This window comes from Piliocolobus tephrosceles, chromosome 10 (assembly GCF_002776525.5).
Source record: "Piliocolobus tephrosceles isolate RC106 chromosome 10, ASM277652v3, whole genome shotgun sequence".
Lineage (NCBI taxonomy): Eukaryota > Metazoa > Chordata > Mammalia > Primates > Cercopithecidae > Piliocolobus > Piliocolobus tephrosceles.
This window is the reverse complement of record NC_045443.1, coordinates 68,884,986-68,907,731: the sequence shown is the minus strand read 5'-3', so window position 1 is coordinate 68,907,731 and position 22,746 is coordinate 68,884,986. Positions and strand designations below refer to the sequence as shown.

Genomic DNA, 22,746 nt, shown 5'->3' with positions numbered 1-22,746 from the left:
AGATGAATGAGTCAGTGTAGAATCTGAGTTCAACGTCTTTAGAAATGTTCATAAGGACATTGAAATGGGGATATGGCTACACAGCCCCTCCCCACTTCACTTGCAAGGAAAAACGACCATAACTGAATTGTAGTTAAGGGTCTCTGTGGCCTGAGAGAGAACATGGTTAGTGTTTAGTGACCCGTAGGAAGACAGTCTCTTTTATCTGCATGGTGGAACTGTAAAATCAAATCTCCAGTACTGAAGAGTGTGAATGGAACTAGTAGAGTCACAGCAATCCCGTCTATTTATCCAGGACTTCTTTCTCATCAGATGGGCCCCTGAACTAAATGTGGTAAGATTAACAAAGAAGCAGGACAATGTTATTTTTTCATATGTTAGAGTTTTTCTGGTTCTAAATGAACAGGGTGTGGCTACTTTTATTTCCTTTTACTACTTCATTTTTCTATTTTTAGCCAAAACTAAATGAGTAGATTTTTTTTTATATAAGAATTATTTTCTCTTCAGTAAGAGTTGAACAAAAATTATGTGCGATAACAGCCACCTAATGCATTTTTCTATTAAAATGTCCTTCAAAATAGTTTGTTATGGGTGACATATGAAGAGAGGGACTACAGATGATGAGTTTTTTGATGTAACTGGTTAAATTCAAAAGCAAAGGTAGCTCCATTGTGAGCATAAGGTCTTAGCTTAAAAGGTGGCTTTCCAGAGAGGCCTTTCCTGAGCTGCACGTCTAAAGCAGCACACTAAGCATTCCCAACAGACTATTTAAAATAGCTTCATTTCCTTCATTTATGTTCCTGTCGGACATTTACATGTTTATATTTGTTTATTGTCTATCTCCCCTCCACTGGAATGCAAATTCCAGACCTTGTTTTTTGTTATCCCCAATGTATAGAATACTGCACATAATGGTGCACAGTATTTGTTGAATAAATGAATCTGCTTTTGGAAACAAAATTGTTACTCCCTTACTTTAAGCTAGTTCACAGTTTATGGTTTTTACAAATTTGCTCCATGGTTTGTTCTTTACTGTTGTTCAATCTGTCCCCTTCTCACTGTAGATTTATTTATTTGTGGATGTAATTCAAGTTCTTTCTGATTATGCTGTATTAGAGTGAAGAACATTTATCAGATGTCAGTGTTTTATGTAAGGTGTATTATAACTAGTATTTTGTCAATAAAATAATAAAGCCTGTGGATTTATCTAAAGAAATAAGTTGCAGTGAATTTAAGTATCTGTTTTTTTTTTTTTTTAATTACATTACTGTCTTGTGTTTTCTTGAGTGGGAGACAAAGGGGCTGCCAGGACTTGTTCTTGACTTTGGGCAAGTATATAAAAATATTAAAAAGAAAGAATGAGATGCATTGCTCTAGAGGCAACTTTTATATCTGCTGCCTGGGCTAAGAGGTGTGAGAGTAGCAGGAGTGAGCTCTTGTTTCAGCTGAAGATAAGCCAAGCCAAGCCAAGCCAAGCATGGACTGCACAAGAGAGGATCCCATTGGATACCTGTTAACTAGGTTTGGGCATGTGGTTAAGTCTGATGGGTAGGTGGAAAACTCAGTGCCAGGTGCCCTGTGGGTGCTCTGTAAACATGTTAATTTTAGCGATAATACTGTACCTCCTACCAGTACTTGATGGTTTCATTTTGCAATCCATGCAAGGAGGGCGGGAATCACCACTGGAGTTGGTAAGGTCTGGCACAGATGTCTAGAAAAATAATTTCATTTCTCATGTTTTTGGGGATGGGGACTGAAGGGGAACAGTGTGTTTCTTTGTGCCCTGGGAATTGTACGTCCTCATGTTTTGGTCTTGACATAATCATCAAATGAATTATTTAAGGTTGATTTGTTATTCATATATTTCTTTCTAATTGTGAGGTTTTTTTCTTACATTGCAAAAGAGGTTTGAGACCAAAAAAAAGTTCTAGCTTGTAAAATCCAAACTATCATAAGCTTCACAACAGTCAGGACAAAATGGCGTATCAATCATAAACAATTCAGGAGTTGGTAATGATATTTTGATTTGTTATGTGAAAGATTGATTTTTAAGATAAGTCCAATATATTTAGAGTATTAAGAACAAATATTAATACTTAAATAGCAAAGGTACTTATACTCCAAAACTTAAAAACATTTAGGAGACTATATATCTGCCTGTGGGCTCAATAAATAGACTTGAAAATATTTTGTTTTATAGTCACATTTTATTACAAATTTATTTTTTACCCAATAGAAAAGCAAATTTAGAATCTATTTACAAGTACTATATATTTACATATATACAGTTCATGAATTTAAAGAAAATGGACAGAGAAACACAATATATATGGAAGAATATGCCACTGTACAAGGTTTATTATCATTATCATGGTCCTTAATGTTACTGTACCTTTACTATAGTAATAAATACAGTTCTATATTTACACATCTTATAAAACATCTCATAAATGTATTTTTTCAAATCCAAGTTAAAACATCTGATCAAAATAAACATGCTTATATAAAAATAAATCTACCTAACAACCATTTGGTTTGGATGTATTGAAGCTAATATAGGATAATAGAAGGTAAGAATTAATACTTTGACTTCTTATTTAATAACTTGCTTCTTAAAATACCTAACACAGTATTAATATCGAATAAGCAGAGAAGTAATGTTCCTGACACAAGTGGGTTATCCAGAGAGAACACAGCTAAACCCAAGCTAAATAAACAGGATAATATGTTACTGAGTCTCTTGAGTCCAAAGTGGTGTCAGATATTGGGTTTGTCAGAGCTGCTAGAGATGCATGTGTGAGAAGTTGTATCAGTGGACTTAATTTATGTCATGTGCACATTTGATCATTAAGATACACATCGGTTTGAATCAACTGATAAAACCTCTTGCAAAAATTATTTACTAACCCAGGAAAAAAAAAAAAAAAACCCAAATTGCTTACTGTCTTTTCCAGGTATGTTCATTGCTGGCAGTGGAATTCCCTTCTGAGCTTTGGGCACCAAGGAGTTAAAAGCAAATCAGATAAGACATAGATCACCTGTGCATGATTGCCTTCGTAACAATTTAAGAATTTCGGTCAATTTTCCTTTCAAAATATTCGTAAGCAGTTTTATTCCATGAGGGTGGAACCATCTAGCGCTAATATATAAAACCTGGTATCTCTAAAAATGATCTCAATATGAGTGAGTTAACAATACCTTACATTATCCATCCAAGGGATTGGTGCCTTGGAAGGATCCTTTCTGAGGAAAGGCAAAGGAGGGCTCAAACATCTTCACATGGTCATTAGAATGAAATCCTGTGGATCACAGCCTCTACCTAGTAATGTAGTTCATTGAAAACCCTTATTTTCCTAATTCTCCCAACAACCTCTTGAGTTTGTGGGTTTGAATAAACCCATTTTTGGAAAGTAAGTGGGTTCTCCCTCCTCCCAAAATGATTACATTGGTGAGTTTAAAGAGAATGCAATTCAAATCATAGAGAATCTTTTCTAAAGGAAATTTCAATCTGCTTTTTTGATCTGGGCTCACTTAAATAGTGTGACCAATCTATCCCTTAGCTGAACAAATTATAGAAGCAGCATTTAGACTTATATTCACTCTCAAGTATCAATAGGTTTTCAGCCTTTTCTCACTAACTGAGAGATTCTCTTTTGGTTTTTAAACCGAGTTTCACCTCAGCTCTTATTACTTACTGCTCTGATATACTCAATCTCACATTTTCAGGTTCTCAACCTTTGAAAACATTTTCTTTCACATATTAATTAGAGACATGGGACAAATGCCACAGAGGAAAGATGGCAGCTCTCAGTCACTGGATAAGCTGGTGATGGCACGGAACTGGGAGGCAGGTCGTAAGCAATGCTGGAGCTGGTAAAGGTTACTAAGGCTTGGGTCGAGTCACAGGACTGTTTTTCGACATCATCAGAGTTAATTGACATCAGGCTTGGGTGTTTTGATCTTGTCCGGAAGTAGGTTTGCTTTCCCAGGCTCACCAGATCCTCCTTAAAGTGAGGATTGAAGAGGATGTAGAGAAGGGGATTGAGACATGCAGGAAGTGGGACTATCACCAGAAGGATAAACTTAACTACTTCAGGACTGATAAATGTGAGGTTTAGTAAAGAGGAGAAGGACAAGAAAGCCACGGGGCAGTATAGGATGCAGTTGGTGAAGAGCAACAGGGCAATGTGCTTCACCATAGAGCAGTCCCAAATATTTTCCAGGTCTCCCTTGTCCAAATTGCAGTAGAGCTTGGTGTAGGCAACGGTCATCATGAGGAAGCAAAGGGAATTGAGCAAGATGAGAGCGACCATGTAGCCCGTGGTGCTGGGCTCCCCAAAGGGCAAAGGCAGGCAGAGAGGGGAGGCGCCATACTCGCTGCCACCCAGCAGGGGAACTGCAGCCATGGTCAAGGCCAGCAGGGCGCAGAGCAAAATGATTACTTTCAGGCTAGAAAAGGGAGCTTTCGTTTCAAATTTTGCAGAACATTTCACAGAGAACCCACGCTCCAGGGCTGCCAGAGTAAGCAGGAAAACAGATGATTCTGAAGCAAAAATGGACAAAAAACCAATGACTTGGCAACCGACCCCATTCTCCCACCTGGCACCTTGTCGTGCAAAGCTGCCAAAAGTGAATGCATCCACACCAGCCAGCACAGCACTGGAGACTCCCGTGAGCATGTTCACCACTGCGATGACCCCAATTAACAGTTTAATGGGGGAAATGTACAGAGGAGATCTGAAAACTGTTGAAGTCACCAAAGCATTACAAGTAAGTGCCAGAACTGCTATGGTCCACACTCCAATTCTGATCAGCCAGCCATCAAGCAGGTGTTCACAGGGTTTGAAGGGGCCTAGAAGTCCAAGGAAGGAAAAGATTGAGTATCAAATTAGGGTTTACAACTTTTGCTGAATTACCCTTTTGTCTCTTTATTTAGGATGCCAAGAGATAGTGGTCAAAAACAGCCTGATAACACACAGTGCCCATGTGCATGCTCCACTATCTCAAGCCACTGTCACCCTGGATCTTCTGCAGCACTAGCTGGGTGAGTACACCAGGTGCTCCTGTTCCAGGGTATTGATGGAGAAATGAGAATGAAGAATTTTGATCACTTGATTGAAGTCCCTAAGATACAGCTGTATTGGCGCCAGGTAAAAAGCCAGATCTCCTGGACTTTTCATTACATAAGTTTTCAGAATATTTCCACAAGTTTCCATAGGCAGACAAGGAGAATCCTAGGGAAATACTCCATAATATTATGAACGTGCATTTCATGAAAATCTCAGCTTAGTTTTAGATTAAAATTTGAGGTTAGGGAGCAAGGAACAATCTATTCATTAAAAATAAAATATCAACTCTTCCTAGCTGTCTTTTTTCAACTGGCTCATCCTGTTTTTTGGAATGGGACAAACTATTAAGTGAATTCAACTTCACTTTCCTCCCCTCCCTTCCCATCTCTTCCCCTCCCCTTCCTCTTTCCTTTCCTTTCTTCCCTTCCCCCCCTTCCCCTTCCTTCCTTCCTATCTGTAAAAACTATTATTTACTTTTACCAAATAGTTATTTATAAGAAAAACCTAAGTCACTTTCAAAAGTCGGTGATTACACGAAACAAGATTATAGCATACTATTTCAGGGTAAATTGCTAATGTCATTTTAAAAATTACATATACCTCTAACAACATACTTGATTCTTTAGTTTACATTAAGTTAAATCAAAAGTCCTCCCACCTCAATCCTATTGGCAAGTGAAAACTCCAGGGAATGAACATTTGTATTTGACAGGCCACTATGGGGAGGGTTACTGATGAGCTGCATAGTTGGCACAGATTTGGCTTTTAAAGTATAGCTGCATTGTTTTTCATGGACTCAGAATCAGTGGTGCATACTGCTGTTGAGGAAGTTTTGATGCCTTTCTCACCTGGGGAAGGTGAACACTGCACTGAATGAAGGGCTTTCAGGTCTTCCTCAAAGTCAAGCAGGAAATCTTCAAGATCACGTTCATCTGCAGGCACAAGAAGTCCTGGAATGATTAGTTCTGCCTCTCTTTTCAAGGGACTAAATCCCAGAGTGGAGAGTCCTGGGTTATTCTGGAGACATGAACTGTCACAAATTCCTTGTGCTCTAGCTTTCTTGCAAGCCTATTGTAAAGTTGCCTTTGGATGTTCAACTCAAGCTGCTGTGACATACTATTCTAGTACAACTGGGGATGAGGGAGGGTGACCCAAGACTCTGGGTATAACATCTAAACTCTCCCATTCTGCTCTTGTTCCCTGCAGCTCATGATGTTCCCACACTGAAGAGCTAAATTAGAGGCAGCTATGGGCCTCTTCATTCAGAGCAGAAACCACTTTATCCAAATTTCTAACACTACAATAACTATGGTGCAAATGTTCTAGGCTGTGTTCTCTGAACACCAGAGGAAGAATCAGATACAGTAAGTTTCAATCTTCCTAGGGAATTCTGCATAACAGAGGACAAATCAAGTAACTACTTGGTGCTTGGTTTAGCTATCCATGAAATAGGAGTTTTGTGATCTAACATATTTCCCCAAAGACACAGATTTAATTAGTCTCATGTGGGAATTGGGGACCAATATTTTTTAAAAGTTGCTATGTGATTCTAATACGTGGTCCAGGGTTGAGAATCACTGCTTTTGAAAATAAACTCCATGAATGACCGTCTCTCTCTGTTGTTCATTGTGTGCTTTCAAGGCCTAGAACAGTGCCTGGCACAAAGTAGGCTCTCTAATAACTTTTTGCTTGTGTTTTTATTTTTTGAGTGAACATTTTTGAGAGACAGTAGAGTGGGTGAGGCAGGAAGAGCAAAAACTGAAGCAAGAACAGGAACAAGACACATGCTGTGGCCTAAAACAAAAAAGGCAAGGACCAAGATATCAGTTCCTTAAACAGACGGGAAAACCTGGTAAGGTTATCCGCCGACAGACTGAATCATACTTGCTTTGGAATCAACAAACCATTAAGGCCCAAAGGGTGAGAAGCCATCCTTCTGTTTACTCTGTTTAGACTTTGTGCAAACTCGCAGGGTTGGCAGGGAAGGCAGGGGGTGGTGCCCAAAGCACCGCCTCATTACCACAGGTGTGGTTTGAGAGGCATTGTTGTCTGTTTAGGTAACGTCTTAATTCAAGGAAAGCCCAGCTTTACAGACATTATCTCATTTCACCTTCCGGACAGATACCCCGGGGTGGGGTAGGTGAGGAGAATGATTTAGAATCAGTTGGACAAAAAGTAGGATTCTTAAGCCCTTCTGCTGAAATACGAAGGAATCTAAAATGTTTATATCTTTCACTCCTTCCAGGCCATAAGAATGAAAATGGATTTTGCCTTCTGGAGAAAAAGTTTCTGAAGTATGTATGAAAAAGGCATCCTCCGAAAAAGCACCCTTTAAAAAGCTGATGGAAACACCATGTCAGTAATCACCCCTGAAGACAGTATATGCTAAGGGGGAATCTAATTATAAATATAAATATAAGAATTCATCTACAGAACAGATGAAATTTTAGAATGAATCCTGAGCGAGTTTTCTCTTTCTCAGGTAGTCTTTAAAAAGTGGGATTTATTCACAATTTGCTGAGGTACAAGGACTTGTCTGAAGTTCAGATAATTTGTTTGATAATTATTTTTTTCTTTTTTTTTTGAGATAGTCTTATTCTGTTGCCCAGGCTGGAGTGCAGTGGCGCAATCTCAGCTCAGCTGCTTTGGAATCAACCTGCTTCCCGGGTTGAAGCGATTCTCATGCCTCAGCCTCCCAAGTACCTGGGATTACTGGCATGTGCCACCATGCCTGGCTAATTTTTTTGTATTTTTGGTAGAGATAGGGTTTTGCCATGTTGGCCAGGCTGGTCTCAAGCTCCTGACCTCAAGTGATCCATCTGCCTTGGCCTCCCAAAGTGTTGGGGATTACAGGTGTGAGCCACCATGCCCGGCCTGTTTGATGACTTTTCATCGAACGTAATTCATTTTCATGTATTCCATCGAACACAACACAATTTCATTACCATGGCATAGCAAGTCCTACCTTGAACCTGAAACATTCCAGCGTCTTTCTTATGAAGGTCGTCCATACTGCTGTTGTCACCTTTATTCCATTGATTAGAAATCTTATAGGCATTCTCACACACTCCAAATGCACAGCACTGGTAAGCATAAGGCATTTCTATAACCCTTTAAATGAACAAAACCCAAACAAAAAACACTTAAAGAAACGGATAATTAAATATAGTATTCATCTTCTTTCACCCAATTATTCTACCTTTGGATTTTAGCCTAAATAAATAATCCAAAATATAAGTTATGGGCATAAAAGTGTTCATTACAGTGCTATTTATAAAAACAATGAAGTTATTAAAAATGATTACTATGAAATCTTAATTGCTGAAACTGAGGGATGCAACTTCCATTACTCAAATGATGGAAAATTTCCAAAATAAAAAGGTTAAAAAAATGACTGCTAGGAAAAATTGTAGCAACATGAAAAACTGCTTATGGCAGACTAAGTGACTAAAATATGACATATATTTCTATGCACATTTTGAGTCTAACAATTAAAAATGCACTGGAAACAAAGCTTGGAAGGAAGTAACTTAAAAATGTTGTTTAGGGGGGCATTTTCAAGATTTTTGTTCTTGGATGCTTAACAGAGACTGGGAAGGGTAGACTTTTAGGGAGGTGGGGCTGGTTCATGAGTACAAAAATAGGAAGAATAAATAACACCGACTATTCAATAGCACAATAGGGTGACTGTAGTCAATAATAATTTAATTGGGCATTTTAAAATAAATAGTGTAATTGGATTGTTTGTACCTCAAAGGATAAATGCTTGAGGGGATGGATACCCCATTTTCCATGATATGCTTATTACATATTGCATGCCTGTATCAAAACATTTCATGTACCCCATAAATATATACACCAACTATGTAACCATAAAAAATAAAAACATTAAAAATTTAAAAAAAGATTTTTGTTCTCTCTTATACTTTCCCAACTCTCTTTTGGGGTTTTATTATTTTCATAATTTTAAAAGGATGTAAAAACTACCGTGGGTTAAAAAATACATAATCTTTCAAGATACCTCTTTGTCTATAATAAGCATAACCAATTTTAAGCAGCATTACATCCTCAAATATTAATTTAGTACATTTTATTAGATACATACAAGCTAAATTAAAAATTGTAAACAAGAGTAGAATAATGTTATAACGTTATTTAATGACATGCCCTAGTTTATATATTTCCCATGGATCAATGGTTTTCAAACTCCTCCAATGAACTCTGATTCTGGGAGGCATCTTTGAGAAGGAAAGGAAATATGGTCAGGAGGACACATTTTCCCACTTGCAGGGCTTGTCCTAACAATGCTCCAGGGTTGGGAGACTTGAGGGCATGAAATGCAATTCAAAAGGGTTTCACGACCTCATAAATTTAGAACACCACTATAATACATCTATTATTTCACATGACCACAAATGCATCTTATTAGCTTTAATGACAAACTCACTTGAGTTCTGGAAAGTTTTCAGATGATATCAAGCTCTGTAAGGCATGATTTCCTGTTAATTTTAAGTGAGTTAAACCATGTAACCCAGTTACAGGAAAAGACGACAGGAGGTTGGACGATAGGTCCCTGCAAAACATCAAACAACAATTGGCTTTTAGTCTATGTTAGCATAAAACATTTATGTTAAAAAAAAACAACAACCTAAAGATCGTCAAACTACTCAATAAAAACTTCTAAGCAGAGTCCTTACTCCTAACGGTAAAAGTAACCATTTTGGTTTAGCTAGGGATAACTTTTCTATTCACAGTCAGGATGGCAGGGGAGAAAAGGTTTTAATTGTATTCAAATTGTTCTATATTCAGCTTCATTTTGTCAGGTGGGGACATCTAAAATCAAGGGGAAGGTGCTATATTTAATTTGAAAAGTGATGCTGACTAGATTAGGAGTGAGAAGTAAAAAGTGTAGGGGGTGTATTTACTCCCGTTCCTCTTCTAACTTCTGTCTAACCAATTTCTTCTTTCTTTATTAGATAAGAGATGGGGAAAGGAAGGAGCAAGAGATGGGAAGTTGGGGCTGGGGGAAAGGACAGGAAGATTCTGTATCAGTCAAAATGGCATAAAATAAAATGGAAGCCCTTCAGACCTGAATTCACATCTTATTCCATTCCACCTGATTACTCAGCAAGAATAAAAAACTTTGGCTGAATAATGAGAACCAGGTGTCACCCAGATCAATTATCCACCCGAGGAGCAGAACTCCTCCTTGGCTCTGACAAGCTCTAGGCACGGAGAACACAGAGGGCAGGTAATCTGCGCATTTCCAGCCTCTTCAACAAAACCAACTTTTGAAATTAACTAGATGGTCCCCAATTATTAAGAGCCATAGCATAAACAAGTTATGGAATACTCACAGCTTTATTAGGGATGGCAAAGTGGAAAATGCATTGGGGTGAATAATAGCAATTTTGTTCCAAGCCAAATTCCTATTTTGAAAAAAGGCAAATGAGAGAATTAAATAGAATCAAGAACATGTGAAGTTTTATCATAGGCATTCAGTCTTCTACCAAAAATAATTTAATTTCCATTCAGATCAGAAAGAATTAACTTATCAAACTGCCCTTCAGATTAAGATGTTAGTGGTATAAAATGACTAATGAGAGAACTTTAAATCAAGCTTGTTAAAACCAATTAAGGAAACATCATTCAGGTGGATATTTTGGTTTTTACTCTTGCTAAAAGGTTAACTTTAATATGGTTGTAAAATTTTATTAGGGCCTTTCTAAAATGAATGGTTGTAGCAGTGTGGGAAGGGACAGAAACTTCTGAGTCTCTTCTTCTGACAAGTAAGTTTTAAATTACAAAATGTCCTTGGATGTGTAATGAAACTCAAAAAAATTTGGGCACATCACTCATATATGTTAGGCCTTGAGAGAAACACAAAGATGCTTTCAAGAAAATTTCCAGGAAGGATACTGACAAGTAAATTATTAGCCAGGATATGAATAAAATAGGGGCCAACATATGTTAGAAATAAAATTCTTTGATAGTAAAGAAAAAGTACAGTTTATGGGGAAATAAAATTCACTTCCCATGTACACATAATGAACTGCAGATAATTAAGTAGGAATAAAATCTTTTGCAAAAACTTCTGTAGATAATTTATCAGGAATAAGAACTACATTTTTAAAAAGGAAGGATGAATGTAAGATTTTTAATTTTTGTTAATGACTAACAATGGTAACTAAGATGTAGGCATTTGAGAGAACTGAAAGTAAACAAAGTCAACTTTCCTCAAGTGTAGAAAACTTTATGATATTGGGCTCCAGGGTTACCTTAATAAATGGTATGCACAAAATATTTACATTCTTATTTGAAAGGTTCCTTAGGGACCTGTCCTTTCCTGGAGGAAACTGGAAGTCTTTTCCTTGATCCCAGAACAGAAGAAAATTGCAGCTAACAAGGGGAGGAAATGTATGGAAGGTAGAAAAGCTACAAATGGCGGCTGGGCTTTGGGTAATTGAGTGAGAAGACTGTCTTCTGTTGAGCTGCTCAAGAAATACATGTCACTGAGGTGAGCAAGTAATACCATCTGTCAGAGTCTTTTTGGCAGCTTTAAGTAGATCTCGGTGCCCTGGGAAAGCTTCACAGAGCAGAATATCTGGAATGTAGGCCAAGTCCTGCCATGGTGCTTAGAGTGATTTGACTGGGGTTTAAGTAAATATGTGAGAATTTATATGTTCAAAGGCCTGTAATTCCTTTTCAATTCATGAGCCTGTGTGCTGGAATCCTCCCAGCAGCCCCAGAGGAGTCATTTTCTGCTTTCCTGCCCTTCTCTGTGCCTGGGGCTGATTCTGCAGGCTGCATCCCCAGAGCTCCCTAATGGCCTCAGTTGTATTCTCAGGAGAAGACCCAGGAGGAAAGGGAGGTCAGAGCCCTCATGGTCTTCTCTTCCCTGTTTTGGAACCATATCTCCCATGGCAGCTACAGACTTCTCAAGGGCTGCAACACTTCTCCATGTTTAAGCTCTTTCTGTGTCCTGGAAACATCATTTCCTCCCTGTGACTCTAGCCCCAGATGTTACTGGTTGCTGCACACCTATCCTTTGCTTGTTCCCTGCCAGCACCTATGTAAGTGTCTTTTCATTTGAACCGTCTTTTTTAAAAATTTAATTTAATTTTAAGTTCCAGGATACACATGCAGGACATGCAGGTTTGTTACATAGGTAAACATATGCCATGCTAGGTCTGCTGCACCTATTAACCCATCACCTAGGTATTAAGCCCTGCATGCATTAGCTATTTATCCAGATGCTTTCCCTCCCTCTGCCACCCTGATAGGCCCTGGTGTATGGTATCCCACTCCCTGTGCCCATGTGTTCTTATTGTTCAGCTCTCACTTATAAGTGAGAACATGCAGTGTCTGGTTTTCTGTTCCCGTGTTAGTTTGCTGAGAATAACGGCTTCTAGCTCCACCCATGTCCCTGTAAAGGACATGATCTTATCCCTTCTTATTGCTGCATAGTATTCTGTGGTGTATATGTACCACATTTTCTTTATCCAGTCTATCATTGGTGGGTATTTGGGTTGATTCTATGTTTTTGCTATTGTGAATAGTGCTGCAATGAGCATATGTGTGCATGTATCTTTATAACAGAATGACACACACACACACACACACACACATTTTCTGAGATGGAGTCTCACTCTGTCACCCCAGGTTGCAGGGCAGTGGTGCGATTTCAGCTCACTGCAACCCCTGCCTCCCAGGTTCAAGCGTTTCTCCTGCCTCAGCCTCCTGAGTAGCTGGGATTACAGGCACCCATCACTATGCCCAGCTAATTTTTTTGTATTTTTTGTAGAGACAGGGTTTCACCACATTGGCCACACTGATCTCGAACTCCTGACCTCAAGTGTTCTGCCCACTTCAGCCTCCCAAAGTGCTGGGATTACAGATGTGAACCATTGCACCCAGCATTATGAATTATATTTTTGGGGGTATATACCCAGTAATGGGATTGCTGGGTCAAATGGTATTTCTGCATTTCAACCATCTTAAATGATTTCTGTTTCTTGCTAGAACCCTCAAAGGTTATATACTTATTTTCATAATAATAATGTTGCATAGTTACAATGTGCCAGGTATAGTTATGAGGTTTTTTTTTTTTTTTTTTTTTTTTTTAACAGGTTTTAATCTCATAACCCTCACCACAACCCTGAGAGGTAGGTATTATCATTTACCTTCATTATACTCGTGAGGAAACAGAGACACTGTGTGATAAGTCACTTGAGTAATACATTACAGCATAATCTCAGGAGCTGCGATTCAAACCCAGGCACACTGACTTCACAGTCCCTGATCTTGTGCTCAGAACATGTTTAAATGCTTAATAATGAAAAAACCACTGCACTAGACCCTGGGCTAGAAGTTTTACTGAAATTTGAATTTATGGGAACATAAAAAAGTTCTTATTGTTTTCAGGTATGGCATAGTCTACCTGATGACAGTGCTAAGTATTAAGTTCTATAGTAGAGAATGTGCAAAGTGCATCAGAGTGAAGTGGGCCCAAAGATAGAAGATCTTGTTCTTGTGAAATGGGCAGGGGGACAAGTCACAGGTGGCGAGGAATCCTATACGCAATGGGAATAGGAGAAACAGTGGCTCATGTGTCAGGGACCTGGAGTGTGTTGAGGAGCGATCACACTGTACCAGGAGGCTGGAATCAGATTTTGAAGAGTGTTGCTGGGAAGTTTGGTCTGATCTTGAAGACAACAGGGAAAATAATTAGAAAGTTTTTGAAGCAGGAAAATAACATGATTAGATATTTATTTAAGAAAGAATAAGATGAATGGGTAGAGAGATGATAGAAGGACTGGTTGGGAGGATGACAGTGATCCAAACGAATCATTAAGGGCCTGTGGTAGAGGAGTGGAAAGGATGAATTGGAGTTGACCCAGTTTGGTGAATGATTGAATGTGAGGTCACAGGGGAAGGAGGAATTCAGGGGGATTCAGACATTTATGCTTCAGAGTCTGTGTCACATTCTTTTGGTATCTTTAGAGATCGCATTTTTTTTTTTTTTGACAGAGTCTCGCTCTGTCACTCAGGCTGGAGTGCAATGGCGTGATCTCGGCTCACTGCAACCTCCACCGGCTGGGTTCAAGCAATTCTCCTGCCTCAGCCTCCTGAGTAGCTGGGACTACAGGCGCATGCCACCATGCCCGGCTAATTTTTTGTATTTTTAGTAGAGATGGGGTTTCACCATGTTGGCCAGGCTGGTCTCCAGCTCTTGACCTCGTTATCCACCTGACTTTTAATGTAGAACTGACTTTTGGGGCAGCCAGAAATCAAACCGGGTGACTAAGACAGGTAATAAAAGTATTTTCCTTTTACACTTTTTGTGTTTTTTAAAAGTAAATCATTATATAAGTAGATTTCAAACAAAAGTAAGAGAAGGGCAACACAACGGTTCAGAACAAGATATTATTCTGGTAAACTTTTGGGAGCAAGTGACTCTTAAAAGTAAATTTAAAGTCTTTTGAGGAATAGTATTATTTTACCAAACATATAGTCTCTTAAGTACAAAAAACAACTTTAGAAGTCAGCAAAAGAGAACGGTTTTTAACAAACGTACTATAGTTTAAACATTACCTATCATCACCATTCATCAAAATCATGTTGAAATCCAGTTTCAGTATTGAAAAGTTTTGACTGTTATTTCACAAAATAATCTGCTAGTAAGTTAAAAAAAATTAATATATAACATTTCAAATCATAAAATGGAATTAAATACAAGTATTTACAAATCTTAGTTTCCTGAGCAACAGAAGTGTTTCCTAGAACAGCTGTGTTTAAACCTTAGTGTACTTGTTAAAATGCAGATTCCCAGTCCCCGCTCCAGAGATTCTAACTCATGAGGCAGATAAGGGTCTGGAGTCTGTATTTTTTAGTCTCCTCCAGGTGATTATTAAGCACTTTGAGACACACGTTGAAAAACTGCTTAACCAGGAAAAAAAGCAGGCAGATAGAATTATGTGATTATCCCATTTTTGCATATAAAATGTTTCCTGTTGATTCCAGGTTGTGGACAGAAAACAGAGTAGGCTAGTCAACAGCTTAGCCTCCTTCCTCTTCATTAAAACTTCCTGCCTGCTGACTGGTAGAGAGCATAATTGCAAACTTACTAGTTTTAGATTTATTCTTGGAAATTACCAGAAGCAAAATACTTGCTGTTTCATAGCAAATATATGCACAAAAGTCCAACCAGAACAGTACACAATGAAAAGAAAGCATTAGGGGAAGGCCATGCGCTGTGCTGGGGAACACACTGGGAGGTGATACTCACAGAGATCGGAGGCTAAGCAACTGCTGGAAAGTGTCAACTTTAATTTCGTAGATTTCATTATGTCTTAGGTCACTGAAATGACAGGGTTCCAAAGATTGATTTCAAAGTTACTGGTTTCAAAGATTACAGACTTCAGATAACTTTTATAGAGGGACTACCTGCCCTCAATCAAAGGAACACATGAAGTGTATCTATCAAGTGACTGATTTTTGTTTGTTTAAAAAAGAACATTACCATTTACACACTCAAGTATTGTCTCTTTCAAAGGAGCTAGTTTGCTTGAAGGACGTAAAACCACATTCCAAACATGCAATCATCATTCAAAACACTGGAGGACTCTTCTCGTGCTGCCTTCTGAGTCTTTCTTGGATTCTTTGAGGGTCTTTAGGAGGGTAAATTCTTTGCCTTTTACAGATAGATTTGCTTTGGTTTTTTTTCCCTTAAGCACCCAAAGGCATTGAGAGAAAAACTAAGTGTGAAGGGATAGATGGTTAATATTGTTCTGATCAAAACTGAAGTACGACTATGAAACAACAAGGCTGGCCACATGCGGTGGCTCACGCCTGTAATCCCAGGACTTTGGGAGGCCGAGGTGGGCAGGTCACGAGGTCAGGAGTTCGAGACCAGCCTGGCCAACATGTGAAACCTCATCTCTACTAAAAATGCAAAAAATTAGCCAGGCATGGTGGCGGGTGCCTGTAATCACAGCTACTCGGGAGGCTGAGGCAGGAAAATCGCTTGAACCCATGAGGTGGAGGTGGGAGTGAGCCGAGGTCACACCATTGCACTCCAGCCTGGGCAACAGAAAAAGACTGTCTCAAGAAAAAACAAAAACAAAAACAAAACAACAAGGCTGATGTTTTGTAGCAGAGTCAATATTAAGAGAGGAATTCTAAAGGGTTTCATGCATAAGTAGCATCTGTAGCACCTTAAATATGACAAATATGGCCTTTCCCTAAAGTTGACTATTGTGAAACAAACATACCAACAAACCCAAGTCCCCACATATTAAAAAATAACACCACTCATTGGATATGTAAGTTTGGTTGTACTTCTAAAATAAGAAAAATTTCAAAGCCCAAACACACCCAATTCACTAGTACCCTGAGTTAGGGGGAGAAAAAAGCAGATATACAAATAAATGTTTTACTGGTATTATGCTACAGTTCATGAAAAAATAATATTATCTATGTTTCCCAACTTTCTAACCACCTGCACAGTCACACCTTGTGTGTGTAAGAAGGAAAAGGATCACATGTCTCCCCAGTGAACTACAGGGTAAATGAACCAATGACCCTGAGAAATGCAAGTTTTGATTCTTGATTTTTGCTAGATGACTTAGAGACTTCTAGACTTACATTTTCTGAAGCTTTTGGCAGACTGAAAAACTGGGTAAATCTTCTAATAGGTTGTAAGACAGATCTCTGAAAAACAGAAGGTGCAAAAAGGGGAAAACTGTTACAAATAAATCATAAAGAAACGTGCTTTGCTCTCCTTTTCCCTCCAAGATGATATATTTCCCAAAGGCAGACTCTGATCATTTTCACAGCCCTGACATGGAGCAGGTAGTCACAGGCATTATTGGATTAACCAGTAGATTCAAATGTTGACTGAAATGTAACTGTTAGACTTCTTTAATTGATTTAAATAATTTACTTAATGAATTCATTTATATTCTGTTAGTACTTCTCTATAATGCTCTAGCTATTATCTTACTGCAATGAGTACAAATTAAATTAAATAATTGTTCCTCTGTCTCTAAGAGCTGCTACATTTCTATAGCTAAGATAAATCATTGTTGTTTCTTTTCTAATCAACTCTTTAAAAAAAAAAACCTAACAATTCAGAACAGCAGGAGCTTTGAAATCAATCACTACAAGAAGGAGGCGGGGGATGGAATCTAAGAAAATCTTCAGCCAAAATTCAACAAATTACAGAATAACAAGAACATCTGGACATATTTATAGTATAATATAACTAATCTAAAGCAAGCCATCATAATTTGCAGAAAGTTTGAAAGAAAAGAAAGTTGGTAGATAACGTAACATAGATATACAAGAATAATTTTGTTTCATGTTTTAAAAGTTATCAGCTAATCAACTAACACATTTTCATGCCTGATTCTAATTCTTAAAATCAGATCACCACTATGCAATGGGAAAATCATGCTTTTTCTAAGAGTCTTTAAATTATTCTTATAATTGATCACTTTATCCTAGATTTATTGAATAAATGGGATTTATAAAGGAATGAAGTCCATTTACTCCACATAAATAGTACAAATGAAGCTGCCTGTAAACTCAAATTTGTAACTTTCTGAAGGTTTGAAAGATACCCCCCCACCCAATACCTCCAAAACCTCACACCTATGCACAAATATACCTGATTATTAATATGGTATGTATTTTTGAAAAGTAGTGAATATAATACAATGGACACGCGTATTATCAAAGCTGATAATTGGTTTACTCATCTCTGCAGACTGCAAAGGGGATAATCCTTCATTGTCTACCTCTTAATAGAGGGAACATAAGACCTTCTACATAAAGGCATAGTGTTGCCTTCTACCTAATGATTTTCATGGCTAACACTGACCAAGCACTTTAAAAAAATTATTACTTTTTAAAATTCTGGGGTACTTGTGCAGGATGTACAGGTTTGTTACATGGGTAAACGAGTGCCATGGTGGTCTGCTGCACCTATCAGCCCATCACCTAGGTATTAAGCCCAGGATGCATTAGCTTTTTTCCTTAATGCTTTCCCCCTCCCACCCTCCCCCAGCAAGGCCCAGTAAGTGGGCCTTACAAGTGAGAACTTGTGATTTTTGCTTTTCTGTTCCTGCATTAGTTTGCTGAGAATAATGGCTTCCAGTTTCATCCATGTCCCTGCAAAGGACATGATCTGATTCCTTCTTATGGCTGCGTAGTATTCCATGGTGTATATGTAGCACGTTTTCTTTATCCAGTCTATCATTGGTGGGCATTTGGGTTGATTCCACATCTTTGCTACTGTGAATAGTGCTTCAGTGAACATACATGTGCATGTATCTTTATAATATAATGATTTCTATTCCTTTGGGTATATACCCAGTTATGGGATTGCTGGGTCAAATGGTATTTCCAGTTCTAAATATTTAAGGAATTGCCACACTGTTTTCCACAATGGTTGGAAATTATATTCCTACCAACAGTGTAAAAGCATTCGCATGTCTCTGCAACCTCACCAGCATTTGTTGTTTCTTGACTTTTTAATAATTGCCATTCTGACTGGTGTGAGATGGTATCTCATTGTGGTTTTGATTTGCATTTCTCTAATGAACAGTGATGTTGAACTATTTTTCCTATGTTTGTTGGCTGCACGTATGTCTTTTTTTGAGAAGTGTCTGTTCATATTCTTGGCCCACTTTTTAATGGGGTTTTTTTCTTGTAAATTTGCTTAAGTTCCTTGTAGATTCTGGATATCAGCCCCTTGTCAGATGGATAGATTGCAAAAATTTTCTCCCATTCTGTCAGTTGTCTGTTCGCTCTGATGATAGTTTCATTTCCTGTGCAGAAGCTCTTCAAATTAATTAGATCCCATTTGTCAATTTTTGCTTTTGTTGCAATTGCTTTAGGCGATTTTGTCATAAAGTCTTGGCTCTTGCCCATGTCCTGAATGGTATTGACTAGATTTTCTTCTAGGGTTTTTATAGTTTTGAGTTTTACATTTAAGTCTTAATCCACCTTGAGTTAATTTTTGTATAAGGTGTAAGGAAGGGATCCAGTTTCAATTTTCTGCATATGGCTAGCCAGTTCTCTCAGCACCATTTATTAAACAGAGAATGTTTTGTCCATTGCCAAGCACTTCTTATATAAAAGTACCATGTTTATAGCTTTATTTGTATTATCTGGTTTAATCCCTGTGGCCACCTTATGAGGGAGGCACTATGATTCTAACCATACGATATGAAATGATTTGCCTAAGTTGACCCAGCTAGTAAGTGGGGAATGTTACACATAGCCTATAGAATGGGCTAAATAATTCCCATGCACATGATGCAAAACTAGGCATGTACAGTGAAATTTCCTCAAGTAACAAGTACTCAGTGGAAGATTTAGCCGAAGGGGGAGAGCTCTCAGATCTATATCTCCAGGAGAACATACAGCACCTTATACTAGGGGTGAGGCTCTTGGGTTCTAGTCTCAACTTCAGCTAATTCTACTTGGTTGATACACTGGCTAAGCACTGGCATCTTTCTCAGGTCTCCTAAATGAGAAGACACCATTTTGCAGGGTCATTGGGAAGAAGAAATGATTATTATAGGTGAAAGTGCTTTGAAAATGACAAGATCTACTATGAATGTTATGTGTATTCCTGACGGCTTTTCAAGTTCCTACTTGAGGAAAGAATAATGGTTCCAAGGAAGTGAGAAAGATAATAAAAGCTAACACTGACTGAGAGTTACGGTGTCCCAGGTACTGCTGTAACTGTTTGACATGTAGTCATTTAATCAGTCCTCATGAGAAGCCTCTGAAGGAAGCGGCTACATCTCCTTTTTATAAACTGGGAAACTGAGCTGCAGGAAGAATAATAATGTGCTCAAGATCCCATGCTGGCATATACAGTCTGGATTTGAACCAGAAAAGCTGGCTCCACAGCCTTTGCTTTTAAAGTCATTTTGCCAGTGAGCCTCCATTCATGCAATTCTAGACCTCAGTGGTTACCACTCTTGATGTGACATAGCAGAGACAGATGCAGTTTAAACACTGGCTCCTTACTTACTAGCTCTAGTATGTAAAATCCTAATCATATAACTGAGACAGTTTTCTGGAGAAATGGGGATGATTATAGCTGCTCTGGATGTGGTAGGCAGAATTCTAACATGGTCTCCCAAATTTCTGCCACCTGATATATACACACTTCCTCCCAGTTATTCAATCAAACTGGTTGTATTTGAATTCAAACTCACTTCTTTCTTGCCTTGTGACTTTAACATATTAACTTCTCTATTTCTGTTTTCTTATCTGTAGCTGCACTTCATGGGGTGGGGTGGGGAAGAAAGATTTGCTCTATACTCCCCTCCTTCAGATGTGAATCACTGACTCCAAGGCTACCAAGTGGTGTCACTACACCCATTGAGCAACTGGAGTCTGAAGTGACACGGCAGGCTGGGGCTGGGGAAAGGCAGAATCACAGCAGCAGCCATTCCCGTTCATCTACTTAACATTCCGAGTGCTGCTAAGTAAAGCTTATGGTGAATTTACAGGCACTCAACTGCCACAGGTGCCTTCTATGTGAGTGCAGAGCCATGGCAAAAGATTAAGAGTCCTTTTATTAAGTCCCTACAATGCTTGAGAGGACAATAATTGTGTTGAGTGGAAGTTGAGGGAGAAGGCTGAAAATGGAAGGTCAAAACAAGGCTCCTTGAATCCATGTACTTGTTTTCATAACACATGGGAAAGGCAGAGGAAAAAAGTCCCAAGTCAATAGAAATAACATATGCAAACTGTTTAACCATTACAGGAAACATTAGAACATGGCACTGACAGCTGTACTGGAAGAATGTTTGATCACCTTTATCAAGGATTATGTGGATCTGATATCTCAATGTTTGATTTTGGCATCCATATTGGGTGGTTGATCCATTATATTATTTTGTTCTGCTCTGCAAAGCCTTTAGAGGGGGAAATAAAGCGATTTGGCCTGTTCATATCTTTTCTGAAAGAAAACATGTGCCAACTGAAAGTCTAGTGGGAGCTCGTTTGGGACTTAGAAAACAAAGGTACATTACCATTGTTACCAGGATCATGTCAGAGAGCCTGGACCAAAGAGGGCAAAGGAGGCCTGACCTCCTGCAGACCTGCAAGGAAAGAACTTTCTCCTCTTTTAATGAGATTATTGAAATCATGTCTGCCATTTCACCCCTAAATGGAAGTTGCCTGTTTACACAACATTATTGCCTTACTGATACGCACAGCACTTGGAGATTAGGTAACTGATTGCAGACGGTTTGAGGAAGAGATGAGATCTGTGCTCCAGTTAAAGTCCTGTTAAAACACAAACCAGACATAATTCTTTCATTTGGGCATCACACAGTGACATATTTTGACTCGCTGATGTTAAGACTGATCAAGCTCTAGTGGCAGTGTATGTTCTGGGCGAAGTCAAGAGTCTACTCAGTACTTACAGACTCTCCAGGTTTGCAGTTCCAGTTAAATCAGGAAATTCAGTTATTTGTGAGGCACTATTCAGAGTCCTAGAAGGAGGAATATATGAGTATTACTGGCAGAAGATTCTAGACAAGGGTAATTTTTATTGCCATTTTCAAAGGACTTCAACCTATAATATTCATTTGGTTTTTCACAGCAACCCTGTAGAGGGAAAGTGATCCATAAGAGACATAGAAACTTACAGTGTTCTTAGTTCAGGTAAATGTTGAAAAGCAGATCTGCCAACAAACTGGATGGGATTGTCATAGAAATGTCTAAAAGAAAGCCAAACAGCAATTAATATCTTAGTATAAAATTTGAAAGATGAATATCTGTTCAAAATTTGAACAAATACATTAAATGTACTTATGTAATTTTTGATTATACTGTATTACATAACATTCCCAATTCCTTGGTTTCAGGCAAACCTCAAAAGTGTTTTGACTCACAGTATGAGGCTTCTGGTAGGGAATCTGTACTATATAAAATTGAAGATTTCTGACAGCAAGGGAGAGATGAGTGATAGTTACTAAGGAGAAAAGCAAGTAAACTGAACACTTAACAGTTTCCTCTCCCTCCAACATCTGTAGAATATCCATTGAGTGGCAGAAAGGTAATTCAAAGTACTGGCAATCAGATCTTTAATTAATGAAAGATGAAGTCTGTCTATCGATATCTACTGAAGGTTATTATATCTGCTGGTCACCATAACATACACAAGAGACTCATCAAATTATTGGAGAGGAAATGAGCTATTCTGGCATATGTCTAAAATTAGAATTTTCTTGAATTAATTATTGTTTTAAAAGGTGAGATATTATTAGAGCTTAAAAAATATTTTGTTTTACAGATGTTTTCAATGTAGTGGTATTTGAACTGCCTTGTCAATGAAGTGCCATACACTTTTTAGCTGAGTCTTTCTTCTAGTCCAACTAAACTCAACAAATATTCATTAATGTCTACCATGTTTAAAGTATGAAGGTAGGTATGTGAGGATTTAAATATTGATTTATTAAAAAGCTGTCACTGGGTAACACTTTGGGCCTGGCATTATACTAGATGCTGGGGGTTTGAAGAAGAATGATAAGATGTTCCTGCAGTAAAGGAGCCTGGATTCAGCTGGATAAAGCAAATAAATAACAGCATATCACTTTCTATTTAACAAAGCCCTTGCATATATATGCAAGGGCTTTGTTAAATA

At 38.3% G+C, this 22,746-nt stretch overlaps 1 protein-coding gene across 3 annotated transcripts in view; it reads right to left on the bottom strand.

Moving 5' to 3' along the window:
• Nucleotides 1-2,187: 2,187 nt before the first annotated feature.
• LGR5 (leucine rich repeat containing G protein-coupled receptor 5) overlaps nucleotides 2,188-22,746 on the bottom strand; it is a 143,334-nt gene continuing 122,775 nt past the window's right edge. For all 3 annotated transcript variants that reach the window (XM_023226542.3, XM_023226543.3, XM_023226544.3), the window contains 10 exons: nucleotides 21,749-21,820; nucleotides 21,524-21,592; nucleotides 21,312-21,383; nucleotides 16,716-16,781; nucleotides 15,358-15,429; nucleotides 10,427-10,498; nucleotides 9,517-9,642; nucleotides 8,035-8,180; nucleotides 5,918-6,001; nucleotides 2,188-4,852 (listed from right to left, as the gene is read on the bottom strand). In XM_023226542.3, the coding sequence (XP_023082310.1) occupies nucleotides 3,765-4,852; nucleotides 5,918-6,001; nucleotides 8,035-8,180; nucleotides 9,517-9,642; nucleotides 10,427-10,498; nucleotides 15,358-15,429; nucleotides 16,716-16,781; nucleotides 21,312-21,383; nucleotides 21,524-21,592; nucleotides 21,749-21,820 (1,867 nt within the window). In that variant the 3' untranslated portion in view covers nucleotides 2,188-3,764. The remainder of the gene's footprint in view (nucleotides 4,853-5,917; nucleotides 6,002-8,034; nucleotides 8,181-9,516; nucleotides 9,643-10,426; nucleotides 10,499-15,357; nucleotides 15,430-16,715; nucleotides 16,782-21,311; nucleotides 21,384-21,523; nucleotides 21,593-21,748; nucleotides 21,821-22,746) is intronic.